Raw genomic sequence first — 14393 nt, 5'->3', positions numbered from 1 at the left:
TTTTCTGTCACCCTCTCCAGCCCCCGGTTCCTGCCACAATTCCCCTGTCAGAGGCTTTTGTGTCTCTGTCCCCTCTGCACATCCCTGCCTGGCTTATGCAACAGCCTTGGATGGAACTCCCCCCCATCCCCACCACTACCCCCCCCACTCCCCCTCAGGCACTGGCTCAAACTTCCTCAAACCCCATCTGCATCCTGCCTCACTTCTCCAAAACCACCATTCATCCCCTTTCGTCCCGTCTGGATTTCTCTGGGTGACAGGTCACATGATGCAATAGAGCTGGGACTCTGGGTTCTGTTCCCACCCTGCCACTTCTTTGCTACATGGTCCGGTCAGGTCGCCATCCCTCTCTGAACCCCAGGCACCTCATTGTCCAGACCGGGCTGGGGAGAGCATCTCCCTTCAGCGGTATCGTGACGGTTTGGAGCTGAAGACACAACCCCTCTGTCCGCTTCACCTGGCTGGGCTTGCAGGCCTGGCTGGGAGCCAATGGGTGAAACCTTTCCTGGGACTCTCCGGGGGCCCCCGGACGGGAGTCAGTTGGCTGTCAGCCTCCATGCCCTCTGGGCTTACCGGAATGCCTGTGGGTGCAGGGGTGTGGGTCTGAACGGGGCCCCTGAGCCGTGGCACTGCCCCGTGGACCAGATGAGCTCCCCGGGCAGAGGGTAAGTGGTCCGCGTGCCCTCCCAGCCTCTCCTCCCCCCCCTCCGCTTCAGAGCTTCCCTAACTAGTTCCTTCCTTCTTCTCTAATGAACCCCTCGTGCCCGTTAGTACAGGGATCTTTAGTTCACAGAGGTGACCTGGGCGCTGGTCAGTGGACAGGGAGAGATGGAAGGGCAGAGAGAGCTCATGGCAGGCGGGTTGGGCTGGGAAGAGTGTGCCGGATCCTAGTCGGGCCCTCCTGGCCCCCGGAGTGGCCTCTGGACAGGCCCTCCTGGCCCAGTGGGGGTTGCTGAGTGACTGGGGATCATAGAATCCGCGGGTCCTCATTATCATTTTGCCATTTTTTAGGGATGGGGACAAAAGCCCTGCTGGCCCTCCTAGGTCAGGATTCGGGGGCGAGCATTGTGGTTGCTGCTCCCCCCCCCGCCCCCCGCTGTGTGTTTCCTGGGGAAGTGACCCAGTGGGGCCTTTCCTGTTTAAACTGTCGTGGGCTCTAGGCAGCGGAGCCAGCTTCAGGATGGGGGACGCTGGACGCTCCCACTTTCCTCTGACCTTGACTCTTACCATCTCCTGTCTCTAACCTCTTCCCAGTGGCCCTGGGTCTTATTACAGGCCTTCCCTGTAGCATATTCTGGACTCTGGACTCTGTGCAGGGAGTGGGGGCTGAGAAGGTTCGAGTAGAGGGCCGTGGACCTGGACTGAAAGGCACGGATAGGGTGCGGTGCAGAAGAACTTAAGTGGTAGCCCATGCTTGCCAAGGAGTGAGTCCCCCAGCCCTGCGGGCATTCGCATCGAGGTTTTCCAGCCCCTGGCCTGGGATGCTGAAGTGTGTGAAGAGAGAGGATTCTGGCTTGGGCTGGACCGATGGGGCCTGGGGTCCCTCCTTCCTCTGAAATTTCCGAGTTGCCTCACCGTCCCGAAGTGTGAGGAGAGGGCCTGCAGATTCAAGCTTCCCTCCCAGTACAGGGAGAACCCCAGTCTTTCCTGAACCCCTGGCCCAGGCATTGGGCAGTTGGTAACTACCGGGCAGCCCTGCTCTTCCCGCACTTTCTGCCATCAGGATTTTCGAGTTGGGCTTTTACACTGGGGAGAGGGGAAGTGGAGAGGCCACCGTTTCCTCTGGCTGCACAATTGGGCCCCATCCTTCCCAGCCATGGGCTGAAGTGAGAGCCTGTTGGGAAAATGATGGGGGACAATCCGGCCATAACCCCAGCCCATGCCCTTGGGACCAACAGGACAGTTCGTGTCTTTCACTCTGGCCAGAGCCCCAGACCACACTGGTGGCCCTCGTGGGAGGGGCCGGAGGTCTTTTTCTCCTCAGCAGGGGTGCGGGTGATGTCTGGGGTGGTCCTCACAGAGGAGAAGACAGCAGGTTGGGTGTCTAAAACCTGGGATCCTGCCCTGTGTCCCGTGCCGTCCCTGCTGGTCACCCCCATCTGTGACCCACAGTTCTTGCACAGCCTGTTGAAGTGTGCAGCCCCTGGGTTGGGGTGTGCTGCCCTGTCAAGCCTGAGTGACGAGGGCCATCCTCTCTCACCTGAGGACATGGCCCTGGTCCCAGGCCTCCAGACTCTCAGTCAGAAGCCCTCTGCGAGGCCTGTGGTTTCAGCTGCAGGACCCAGAGCCCGGGCAGGCACGGTGGGGGTGTCTGCCACGTGTGGCCACAGATGGCTCAGTCTCTGCCTGGTGCCGTATCTGGTGACGTCTCCGTGGATTCTTAGTACACCTCCGCCAGGTGCCTTACCCCCGACCCACAGTGGGGAAGCAGCTTCGGACAGTTGTAGTCGGTCCCAGGGGCTGGTGCAGACCCCAGCTCGGAGCCTGGCGTGGACTCCGGCCTCTGCTCTCGGCCCCAGCTCCCCCGGCTCCGGCCCGCCGTCCTGGGAGGCAGTGTCTGGGCCCGAGCGGAAGCTGAGCTGTCCGTGGGGCCAGAATTGGGTCAGATTTCCCAGCCGTAGCCAAGGAGGAGTCTCCGGAGTCGGCCTGGGCCTCGCAGCCCTCAATCCTGAAGCAGTTGCCCTGATCCCACACGCACAGCCCCACCTCCCGGCCGGGGGGCCCTGGGGGCCTGGACCGAAGCCCTGGCTCCAGCACTGCCGCCCACCGGCCGTGGGAGCCTGGGCACGTTCTGTGCTTCTCTGAGAGCCCGTCCTGCATCGGTAGGATGGGGACAGTCCCACGAATGCTGTTGAGAGCTGTCACTGAGAGGACGTGCGCAGAGCAGCCCGGGTAGCCTCGGGCCCTGTGTGAGGCCCCTGGGCGCAGACCCCAGCCCAGGGCCACCACAGCACTGCGACAGCCCCTGCTCGCGCCTCAGGGACCCCTTGCCAATGAGGACCCCCCCCCCCACACACAAAGGTATCAGGAAGGATCCCCGTCTGGCGTAATCGCTGTCGATGGAGTGATAGATGTGTTTCCCCACTTCGTCCACCGGAGCCCCGGGTCCCTGCCAGGCGGGACCCAGCCAAGGAACCGTGAGGCCACACTCTGGACCGGTTCCAAAGCGGAGGGCAGGCTGGGCTGGGCGCAGGGACGGGACCATGTGAAGGGTTGGGAATGGGCTCATTGCCGGCTGCCCGTCCCTTCGTATTACCTGAGGGGAAACCAAAGCTCAGGGGCTGCTTGGTGACCGGCTCAGGGTCCAGGTGACAGGGAGGAGGGACCCATCCCCAGTCTTGCCTTTCACACTTTCCCCTCGTAAGCCTGAGTCCCCTGACCCCTTGGCCTGTCTTCCCTCCCTCCTGTGTGGGCCCCTGGGAGCCCCCTGCCCTCTACGTCCCCCCCACTGCCAGCGGCCCAGCCCAGCCCCCCACCCGCAGCCCAGCCGCCGCCAGCCGCCGCCGCGGCTCTGAAGCTGCTGGGTCGGGACCGCCAGCTTTTGCTGAGTGAGCGAGTCCAGAGGTGCTGTCTTGGCACAAACGGCTGCCGGCCGCCCAGCCCTCTCCCTTCCTGCCTCCCTCCCTCCGCGGGCTCTGTTGCAAAGTGGGGGGTGTGGATGGACAGTGGGGGGCGGACCGAGGCTGCTGGCCGCGGTGCTACCTCGAGGGTCTTCAACCTCAGGGAGAGAAGGATCCTGAGGCCCAGACGGGGGTGTTTGCCTGAGGTCACAAGGCAGACCAGGACAGCCAGGACTGCTCCCCACAAGGTTCGGGGAGCAGGAAGACAGTCGGCCTGGCCGGGGCTGTTTGGCAGAATCTTCCTGCCTCCGCTCTGCCGGCCCTGGCTGGGTCCTTCCTCTCCTGCCCACCTTCTAAGTGGGGTATAATTTGCATAAAATTTGCATTAACAATAGCCTAGAAGGCAGTTCCCACTTAAGTGCCTCCTGTGTGCAAAGGTTTTTGCTTTAAGATTTTATTTATTTATTGGAGAAAGAAACCCTCCCCAGAGCATAAGTGGGGGGCGCTAAGCAGGGAGCCAGAAGCGGGGCTCGATCCCAGGACCCTGAGATCATGGTCTGAGCCGAAGGCTGCTGATTCACCCACGGAGCCACCCAGGTGCCCCTGTGTGCAAGGTTTTATGCGTGTCAGATCCATTGGGTGGCCCTAGAGGTGGGGCCAAGGGGCTTGTGCCCGCTTTGTAAAGATGGAGACTCGGACTCTCAGCACGGACACATTCACAGTCATCTGCCGGACAGACAGCTGAGCACCCACTGTGTGCCAAGCCCAGCCCTGGACCCCAGGCTGGAGAGGGTGGTTGACAAAGATGAATGAGTCCTGTCCTGGCCCCCAAGAGACCCCGTGTTTGGTCCCTCTGCCCTCGGGACAACACAGTGATAGCCTCACGGGTAGTGTCCCTGTTTTACCTGGGCCCCAGAATAGGCCCAGAGTGGCAGACATGTGGCCCAGGGTGGGTCCCCCGGCTCAGCTCTGGGTCTCAGGACCCCACCCTGTATTTGCTGTTTGCCTCACAGCCAGCCCCACCCAGACAAAGGCCACCCACCGCCCCTCGAAGCTGTCCCAGTCCCCTGGAAGAGCGTGGACCCCTGCAAAAGCCCCAGGGAGTCCCCAGGAGGCCTGGCGGAGACCCCTGGAGGGGAGGAGGCCCAAGGTGAGGAGGGCCCTGCGGCAGGCCAGCTGGACGTGTTGCGGCTGCGAAGCTCTTCCATGGAGATCCGGGAGAAGGGCTCCGAGTTCCTGAAGGAGGAGCTGCACAAAGCCCAGAAGGTGGGGCTCCGAGGGTGGCGGGGACAAGGGGCCCACCCGGAGGTGCTCTGGGCCCTCCCTGAGCACCTGCGTGGAGGCCGGTGCTGGGTGCGACGGAAGCACAGAGGAGAAACCAGTTCTGGTGACTTTTGGAGGATTTTCTGAAAGCCTCTTCTAAGCTCTCGTAGACTGACGGTTGGGGTTTCGACATCGTGCTATAAGCTAAGTGGGAAACGCATCAGAAACTGTAGGGCAACAGAGGAAGGGAGGTTGGGGCTCAGAGGCCCACGGAAGAGGACCCTGGCAGTGAAGCCTGATCGGTGGGCCTGGTCCCCCATCCCCGCCCCATGCCAGGCCTGGGGCCCCGTGGGGCTGACAGCCACCCACCTTGAACCCCCCCAGGAGCTGAAGCTGAAGGACGAGGAGTGTGAGCGGCTGTCCAAGGTGCGGGAGCAGCTGGAACGGGAGCTGGAGGAGCTGACGGCCAGCCTGTTCGAGGTACCGTGGCCGGCCGGCCGGGGGGCAGGTTGGGGGATGGGTCTGCTGGAGGTGCGCCGGCTCCTCGCCGCTCATGCAGGGGCTGCCTTCCTCCCAGGAAGCCCACAAGATGGTGCGGGAAGCCAACATGAAACAGGCAGCGTCGGAAAAGCAGCTGAAAGAGGCGCGGGGCAAGGTGAGGCCCGGCCAGCTCCCAGACGGGGGCATCTAACGGAGCCTTGGCGCACAGGGTGACCTCGGGCAGGCCATGGGCATCTCTGAGCCTCAGTTTCCCTGTCTGTCAAATGGGTGTCTTGGTCCCCACCTCAAAGGCTGTTCCAGGGGCAAGGGGCAGGGGGCTGGTTGCCTCTGGGCCAGGCTGTCCTGAGCTGGGGCGGGAGGCGGTTGGTTAGCCCTGGACGGAGGTTGACGGCCCCCTCATCCCGGCCAGATCGACGTGCTGCAGGCGGAGGTGAGTGCCTTGAAGACACTGGTCCTCACGTCCACGCCAGCCTCTCCCAACCGCGAGCTCCACCCACAGCTGCTGAGCCCCACCAAGGCCGGACCCCGCAAGGGACACTTGCGTCACAAGAGCACCAGCAGCGCCCTCTGCCCCGCTGTGTGTCCCGCGGCCGGACATACCCTCACCCCGGACAAGGAGGGCAAAGAGGTGAGGCGTGGCGGGCGGGCAGAAGACATGGGAAAGGGAGATGGTGTCCAGCCTCGGCCAGGCTGTGGGGCGCAGTGGGGAGGCCTGCCGCCTCGCAGTGTGGCTTGGAGCCTGGCCTGCCATCTCCAGGCCTCTGTGTCCTCTGTTGGGGAGGACTACGCGGGCTTTTTATGGTAGGAGGTTTGGCCCTGAGGCTCTGAGTGTACTGTGGGCACACCTCATGGGTACCGTGAGGGCCTCATCACCCCTCCACGCCCCTCCAAGCAGTAGGTGGTATTCTGGGCACGTGAGGCTGGCCTGGGGCCTGAGGGCCTGGGCTGGGGGGCGCTGGGGGAGTTCTTTGGGAAGACACCTTCCCTGGGCCTAAGGAGGTCACTGCTGGGCCTCTGGGGACAGGCTGCTTGGGCCCTGCATTCCCACAGCCCTGAGGTCCAGGACCAGCTTGTGACCTCCCTGGCCTCGAGGGTCCTCAGTGCCTTCTGGCTATGGTACCTAGACAAGCAGAGCCTTTGGGGGCTGTCTACCTCCCCCCTCAGCTGGGGTACTTGGTCTAGGCTGGGCAGTGGGCTGTGATGTCCTTGGCCGTGGGTCCTTGGGCAAGAGAAGGCACCTGCCAGGGCCTCAGCTTTCTCACGTAAGTAGGGCCTCCTGGGGCCATTGGGACTGACAAGACCTGGGTGTCAGGAGCTCAGCTCAGGGCCGCAGCCCGCGAGCCCTGCAAGGGCTACATGGGACTCGGGGTCCTGTGGTCTCTGACACCAAGGCAGCCCCCAGCTCCATCCTGCCCTGTGTCTCTGGGGCTTCCAGGGAGGGGACGCAGGCCAGGCCTCGCCCCCACTTCCAAGTTTTCAACTTCTGACCGAACACTAACATCTCCTTCCTCCTGTCTGTCTCTGTGCACCTGTCTGTCTGTCTGCCCCCCCCCCGCCCCCTAGCCCGGGCTGCCCCCTCTCCTCTCCCTACTCCTCTGCGTGGTCCCCAGCAAAGCTGTTCACCTCACCTACGAGCCAGCCTGGCAGCTCCTGCCTGGGGAGCCACCCACAGCCCCCACCTCCGCTACCTCTCTCTCCTTTTCCCAACAGGTAATGGCTCGGGAGAGGGGCCGCCCCTCTGCCCCCACCCAGCCTCACTCACACTGCATGTGCCCCAGGGCGGCCAGCCAGTCATGTCTCCTGAGTAGGCAGCCCTGTGTGTGTTCCCTCTGTGTGCATGTGTCTGTGTGTGCGCGGGGGTGGGGGGGGGGTACTCACAGGGCCCATCTTCAGCTTTTCCTCCTCCAGGAGGCAGAGAGGGTCTTCAGGACGAGGCCCTGGACCCAAGTCTGTAACGTAGAACCGGGAAGCGAAAAGCACGGCTAGCTATGACCGTTTGCGTTCCGAGGCCCTGGGTGCAAAGGGAAGGAGGCAGTTCTTGCTCGGCTCTGCTCCCTTGCTCGGCCACTGGGGACAGACCCGCTGGTAGGCTGGGCCTGCCCTGCCACCTCCCTGGCTCCCCGCCTCCTTTGGCTCTGCTGTCCCTGCCGTGCTGGCCCCCCGGGAGCCCTGACCACCCCCTCCGGCTCACCCTCCCCCACAGGTGGACACAACCCTGTTTGCAGAATTCCAGGCCTGGCGGGAGTCACCCACCCTGGACAAGACCTGCCCCTTCCTCGACAGGGTCTACCGGGAGGACGTGGGCCCCTGTCTGGACTTCACCATGCAGGAGGTGAGGCGGGGCCAAGGGCGGCCACCCCGGGGCCCAGCCCGTGAGCCGGAGGCCAGCCCCTCACCGCCCCGCCTGCCACCCTGCTTTGTCGCAGCTCTCGGCGCTGGTGCGCGCCGCCGTGGAGGACAACACGCTCACCATCGAGCCGGTGGCTTCGCAGACGCTGCCTGCGGTGAAGGTGGCCGCGGTTGCATGTGGCAGCACCAAGTAAGCGTGGCGCCCTTCCCCCTTTGCCGCCCGCTTGAGAACGCCGTGCCTAGCCTCGCGTTCTGCCGACGGGGGAGCCAGCGACCAGGCCTCAGGCCTGCCTCCGGGGGTCCTGGTGTGGAACCCAAGGGGGGCGGGAGTGTGGCGCAGAGGCCTGGCTGGGGAGGAGTGCAGGGGCGCGGTGGCCGACCCTAGGCAGGGCAAGGGGGCGTCTTTGGCACGAATTCCTGCCTCTAGTCCTAGATCCCCAGGCCCTGCCGGGAGTCTCCCTCTTCCTGGCTTGCCCGACAGGCAACCCTCTCCCACCCCCACCCTCTCTCCCACAGTGGGCTCTGGGCCCCGACTGACGTGTAAGTGATGTCGCTGTTGGCTGTCCTTGTGCTAATAAGTAACCAGACAGCCCTGGCATCTTGTCCTCCCTGCGGCTCAGCTGCCGTGGAGCAGGGCTCACACCAGATAGCCAGGGTGGAGTGGGGGGAGTGGTGGGGAGCACTTTCCCTCGGGAGCCCAGGATTTGACCTGCCAGGGAAGCCCCATGGGGGAGCCTTGTCATAGAGGGGCACATTTGAGCCAGGTTTTGAAGAGTGAATAGCAGTTTGCCAAGCAGGAAAGGGCCTTTCAGGCAGAAGGAACAAAATGAGTGAAGGTATGAGAAGCCGGTGTATTAATGGAAACATCACTGGGTTTGTGGGCAAGGCAGTGGGGTGGGTAAGGAGATGGGGCTGAGGATGTTTGGGGCCAGAGTATAAAGGGTCTCGAATGAGGTGTGGGCTTTGACCCACTAGGCCAGCATTTCACAATCATCGATAGATGTTTTCTAAAAAGAGGGCTGCCAACTCCAATCAGAGGCACAGTGAACCTGGAGGCAGCAAAGGCACTGATAAGTCCTGCAGCCAGGAGCCTAATTAACCACCTTCTGCTCCGGAGTCTCCATAATGGTTTTCTGGGCAGTAGGAAAGCAGCAGGGAAAGATGATGGGCTAGTTGTGGGCTTTTGGAGGAGCCCCTGGCTGTAATGTGGAGAAGGGGAGAGATAAGGCAAAGGGCTGGTTGGAGGAGCTGAGGGGATTCAAGCAAAAGGCCCTGCTGGCGTGACCTAGCCTGAGGACTCGGTGACCAAGTGGAGGAGAGCGTGGACTCCAGTTTAGTTGGGGAAGGCATGACTGAGTCCGAGGGCCCCAGTAAAGTAGGGGCTACGTTTGTAGGGGCTGCAGAGCGTGGAGCTTTGGTATACCTGTCATGAGGTGCACTGAGCTCTCCTGCCCACTGGGGGCAAGGTGAGGGGTTTAGGGGTGAGATCCAGCTTAGGTCAAAGGTCTATCCCAGGGACTTCTGGGGCTGCCCCCTCCTTGGCTTGGCGCCGGGTTCCTGGGGAAATTGGGGTCGAGGGAGAGAATGCCAGGCCCCGCCCCCAGGTCTGCTTGCCTCTCCCTCCCTCGGTTCATTCCTTCTGCCTGCTGCATCCTCCCTGCGTGAGCTGTGTGGCCGAGCCCCCGCCAGCCCCCACAGTCCCCTCTGCTTTCCTCCAGTACCTGTGCCCTGAGCGGGCTGGCTCGGCTTGGGGACTCCGAGAGCCACTACTACATCTCGCCGTCCTCCCGGGCCAGGGTGAGTCGTCCAGTGGGAGGGTCACTGGGCTTCTTAGGGCCACGCTGGACTGGGACTCTGGGCCCCAGGCCTAGGAGCACAACCTTGATCGGCAGAGCAGGGCACGGGCTCAGAGAGGTACGGAGACTGACTCGGGCCACACAGCCAAGCCTGGTGAATTAGTTTGTCATCACTGCAGAACCAATTACCATAAACTTAGTGGCTTAAAACAACCCGCATTTATTATCATGGTCTCCCTGGGGCAGGAGTCAGCACGGCGTCGCTGGATCTCCTGCTCAAGGGCCTAGGGGCTGCAGTCAGGGAGCAGGCTGGCCGCATCCTTTCTGGAGATAATGGTCCTCTTCTGAGCTCACATGGCTCTTGGCAGGACTCAGTCACTCAGGGGCAAAGGACTGAGGTACCTGTTCGGTTGCCGAAACTAATCATGGGAGTGACATTAGAATTCAGGTTAAAGTTCCAGGGTCCTGCCTCCCAGCTCCGGCTCTGGCCCCAGGCTTTTGAGAAGGTTCTGAGGCCTGTTACTCAAGCCTTGCAGTTATGGTGGGTGCCTCCAGGCCTCCGGGAATCCCAGCTTCCACCCTCACCTGCTGAGTGGCCCAGGCTGGGTCAGTGGCCTCAGTGAGCTGGGAGATGGAGGGGGTGGTCCCCACTCCTCTGTCCCCTCACAGACTATGAGTAGGATCGTAAGGAACAAAAGAGAATGTGTTAGAAGATTCTGAAGCTTGGTGCAAAGGTGACACTGTGGATGGGCCCTTTTGTAGGAACCATCGCCTGCCCTTGACCTACTAGAGGCTGCTCGTAGGGATCAAAGTGGACAGATGGCCCCGTTGCCTGGCAGCTTGTCTGGTCCTGACGTTGTCCTAATGTATCCCACAGCAGCGAGCTGAGCTCCTTTGCAGATGGGGAGTCTGTGCCTTAGAAAGGAGCCGTGTGACCTGGATCTGGGGCCTCCCCATTCTGAGCACAGTCCGCTTTCCCTGCAGCCTCCACCCCGAGCCTCTGTGCCCAGAGCCCTTTCCAGTGACCTTTTTCTGATCCCCACCGGGGCTCAACAGAAGGAGCCTCACCCAACCTTCTGTGCCTGACAAAACCAAATCTATAGATACAAAAACTAAAACCAACACTATAGAACCGTGTTTCTTCCAGGCCTGCATGTGTCTGCGTTGGGCAGAGCTGGGATGGGAGATGAGAACGGTGTGAAGTTTTAGAAGGAGGAGGTCCCCACCCTGAAGAGACCAAGGAATGTGGCATCCATAGGGAGAAGAGGTTTCCGTACCCAAAGCACAGCCCTGGGGAGAGAGTGCCACAGCTCCCTGCCACTCCTTGCTCACCAGCCTCCCGTGGGGCCCTCTGGCCCCCAGGAAGCACCGCGGCCTGGCACGCCCACTTGTACCGTGCCATCTCTGCCTGTCCTGAGCCACAGCAGTCAGTCCCCTCACCGGGGCACCCCCTCTCACACTCTCTGGGGCCGCCAGTCCCCGCACCCACTTTGTCCTCCTGGCAAGGACTCCTGTGTGTTTGAGGGCTCCCTCCCTGTGACTCTGGGCCCTGTGGGCCCCCACACACTTGGCGTCCTGTCCCTGGAGCGCTGGACGCTGAGTGGGCACTGTGGCGGGTACAGCTGCCTCCCGCCTTCTGCCCTGCCTTCGGTTGGGTTCCCTAGAAGCTGAGCCTGAGATGAGGATTTTATGCCATTCTTAGGAGGAGTGAGGGAAGCAGAATGCGGGGGGGGGGGGCAAAGGAGGGTGTGGCATCAGCAACCTGATCCCTAGGGGCTCTGGAGCCCAGGGTGGGTTCCACCCTGAGGCAAGGGGGCTGGCCTTTTATACACCACATGCCAGCCAGTCATTGGCTGTGGTATGCCGGGCTAGGGCGTACGGAGGGGCACCAATGAGCCCTTGGTGGCCAACACTCTCAGCAGTGCGGAAAGAGCCCCACCCACCCTGGGGAAGGGGCCTGGGCAGGGTACCAGCAGCACCCTCTGTGCGGTAGGAGAGCCTTTGTGGAAGGGCCCACATCTGAGCCAGCTTGGGGTCCATGGTGCCCAGCACAGGGCCTGGCGTGGAGCAGGCTGCAGGCCAGGCCGGGGACTTCAGGCCTGGGGATCCAGGGCAGCCCTGGTGTGCAGCTTCTGATGCCCCTGCCTATCCTGGCATGAGGAGGAGCACCGGGCCAAGGCCTGGCTGGCCAGGGCCTCCAGCACCCAGAGCAGGCAGGCCCCTCAGGATGAGCTTGGATTCAGGGCAGGCCGCCTGGTTTCACCTTCTAGTCCAGCCACTTAGTGTGTCCGTGGCCTCTCTAATTGTTGCCCAGTAGCTTTGTTCTTGGGAGTGTCTGTTTTCCCCATGTTTAAGCGGGAATGAGCGTCTCCCTCGCTGGGTGCATGGGCTGGAGTAAATGCTAGTTGCTGTTATTGTTTTTATTGGGAGTAGAACTAATACCACTGTTGGTAATTAAATTTTATTTTATTGATATATTTTTTAAAGATTTTATTTACTTACAGATTGAGGGGGGCGGGCAGAGGGAAGGGGAGAAGCAGACTTCCCCCGTTGAGCGAGGATCCCGACGGAGGCTCGATCCTAGGACCTTGGGATCATGACCTGAGCCAAAGGCAGACACTTAACCGACTGAGCCGCCCAGGTGCCCGGGTGATTAAATTTTAGAGCTCAGCCCTGTTCAACTCCGGGAGCATTATCTGGCTCTGATGGGACGTGGGGTTTCCCGCTCTGGTCTCTGATCTGCCCTGGCTTTGGGGGGACCGCAAGCGCGAGGGCTGGCATGTCACAGCCTCCCCGCTTCTGTCCCCAGATCACCGCAGTGTGCAACTTCTTCACTTACGTCCGCTACATCCAGCAAGGCCTGGTGCGGCAGGAAGGTGAGCGCCCCCTGGCGGCCGGCGCGGGTGGCCCGTGCGAGGGAGTGGGCGGGCCAGCAGCCGATGGGGTCAACCTTTGTGGTTTGTTTCCCCGACAGGGGGGAGGAGTCTGCCAGGCTCTGCCAGGTCCCGCTGCCTTCTCCCACCCAGAAACTTCTCCCAGGCCCCGGGGTTTGTGGGGACCGCACCCTGGTGCCGGCCTGGCATTGGAAGCCCTGCACGATGGGGTGTCCCTTGTGGATCTCCTCCCCACGGGGGGGTGGCCTCCTCATGGTCATTCGACACCAGCTGCCACCTCCCACTTCATGCTTGTCCACCCAGCAGATCCTCCATCCACCTGTCGTCCCCTCTACCCCTGTTCTGCAAGGCCTAGCGTCCCACTCCTCCACCAGACTTGTCAGTTTGGAGTCTGAGTCTCTCCTCCCCAGCTTGGGCGTCAAGACCTTGGAGGGGAACTTGGACTGATCCCGTGGCTCTGCTGACTGCTCAGGGTCTCTGAGACCCCGGGGAGATGGGGTTGGGCAGCATCTGTAGTCCGCCAAATGCGTGGCAGTGTGCTCGTGCGTGTGGGTGTCAGGTCGTGGGGGCGAGGCCACGTCTGCCGCCGGCATGCTGGTGCAGCGTGTGTTCAGCACTCGACAGTTTGCAAGGCCTTAGTGTGGAGCCTCGAAGAGGTCCGGCCACTCACTGAGGTCATCTGTGCTGGTGGCCTGGGGAGCCCTAGGTGCCTGCCAGCTGCCCTGCCCAAAGCCAGGGGAGAGGGGCCAGGCCATCGGCCTGAGGGGACCCTGTCCCTGAGCTGTCCACCTTCTTTCCGCCTGCAGCGGAGCCCATGTTTTGGGAGATCACGAGGCTGCGGAAGGAGATGTCGCTGGCCAAGCTCGGCTTCTTCCCCCAGGAGGCCTAGGGCATGGCCCGGGCCTAGACAGGGGCTCTGAGCAGCAGCCGACACCTGCCCCAGCACAGACAGACAGGAAGACAGGGTCCTGGAGCCAGTGCTGAGCCAGAAGCTGAGCAGATGGACAAATGGCCAGGCCGTGGACGCCTTGCTGAGCTGGTACCAAACCTTCATCCCAGGACAGACAGGACCTCATGAGCTGACCCCTCTCTCTTCACCAGTGGCACAACAGCCACCATGAGACTTTCAAGAAAGCACCAAAGACCAAGGAGCTTGGACTTATACTCAGGGGCTCAGCCCTTGGGAGGGGGTACCTGGGGCAGCACCCCCTTTGCAGGCCTGGGAGCTGCTGCTTGCAGGTGCCTTGTTGCTGCCACGTCCTCAGAAAGGGGTCATGGTGGGTGGCCTGACTTCCAGGGTATCCCCCCCACCTCCGTTCCCAAGCCCTGGGCCACCAGCACCCCCTTGTGGCCATCCCTCACCCATTCCCAGGCTGCCTCCCTGTCGGACCGGCCCCCAGCTGGCCAGCTGTCTCCAGTGTCCGAGGGGCGGTGGGGCCACAGCGGGCTGTCAGGGACTCGCACACCAACCTGTATCTGCTTGAGAACTGCCCCCAAACTGTTCTTAGGATGGATCAGGGCCCCTCCTCCGTGCACTTGACCTTCCCCCACCCCCACCTGAGCCCTGTGCTCCAGGAGGCCCTGCCCCCACCACCGCTGGAAGGATTAGGATACTCTTCTCCAAGTGCAGCACAGGCAGGGCCTCAGGGCCCGGGTCTATGTTCCGCTGTGGGTGGCCATTCAGACAGGGGGGCTGAGGCCGCAGAGCCCTGCACACACAGGACTGGGGTAGGGTGGGCAGGACCCAGGCCCTCCTCACCCCTCACAGCCTGCTTGGGACTGGGGTCCAACCTGGATACATCCCTCAGCACAGCTGATTTTCTCCTTTGAGTGGAATGTGACCCGATCTCTATTTAATAAAGGAAGGCTTTGTTGGTAGGGGTGGGCAGCCGCGCGCCTTCACTCGGGCGCCCTGGGGTCCGGGCCAAGGCTCGGGCATCTGAAGGAATGAAACCAAATCCTTCCCCAGCCCGCCCTCGTGCTTGGGATTAGGCCCAAATCCTGAAGGGATTGCTGTAGGGAGTACCACT

The 14393-nt window shown here is 62.2% G+C and overlaps 1 protein-coding gene across 5 annotated transcripts in view; it reads left to right on the top strand.

The window, feature by feature from the left end:
* The window catches only part of RAB3IL1 (RAB3A interacting protein like 1), a 20588-nt gene extending 6347 nt beyond the window's left edge, over window positions 1–14241 (top strand). For 2 of the 5 annotated variants that reach the window (XM_040639215.1, XM_040639217.1), the window contains exons 2-11: window positions 4574–4826; window positions 5208–5303; window positions 5401–5478; window positions 5734–5952; window positions 6888–7034; window positions 7528–7656; window positions 7751–7863; window positions 9392–9470; window positions 12279–12345; window positions 13170–14241. In XM_040639215.1, the coding sequence (XP_040495149.1) occupies window positions 4574–4826; window positions 5208–5303; window positions 5401–5478; window positions 5734–5952; window positions 6888–7034; window positions 7528–7656; window positions 7751–7863; window positions 9392–9470; window positions 12279–12345; window positions 13170–13252 (1264 nt within the window). In that variant the 3' untranslated portion in view covers window positions 13253–14241. Of the gene's footprint in view, window positions 1–345; window positions 666–4573; window positions 4827–5207; window positions 5304–5400; window positions 5479–5733; window positions 5953–6887; window positions 7035–7527; window positions 7657–7750; window positions 7864–9391; window positions 9471–12278; window positions 12346–13169 lie in introns of those variants that run through there. The other 3 variants (XM_040639214.1, XM_040639216.1, XM_040639218.1) reach the window with 3 other exon arrangements.
* Window positions 14242–14393: the final 152 nt, after the last annotated feature.

The sequence above is a fragment of the Ursus maritimus genome, unplaced genomic scaffold, assembly GCF_017311325.1.
Source record: "Ursus maritimus isolate PB19 unplaced genomic scaffold, ASM1731132v1 scaffold_23, whole genome shotgun sequence".
NCBI lineage: Eukaryota > Metazoa > Chordata > Mammalia > Carnivora > Ursidae > Ursus > Ursus maritimus.
This window is presented reverse-complemented; position numbering and strand designations above follow the sequence as displayed.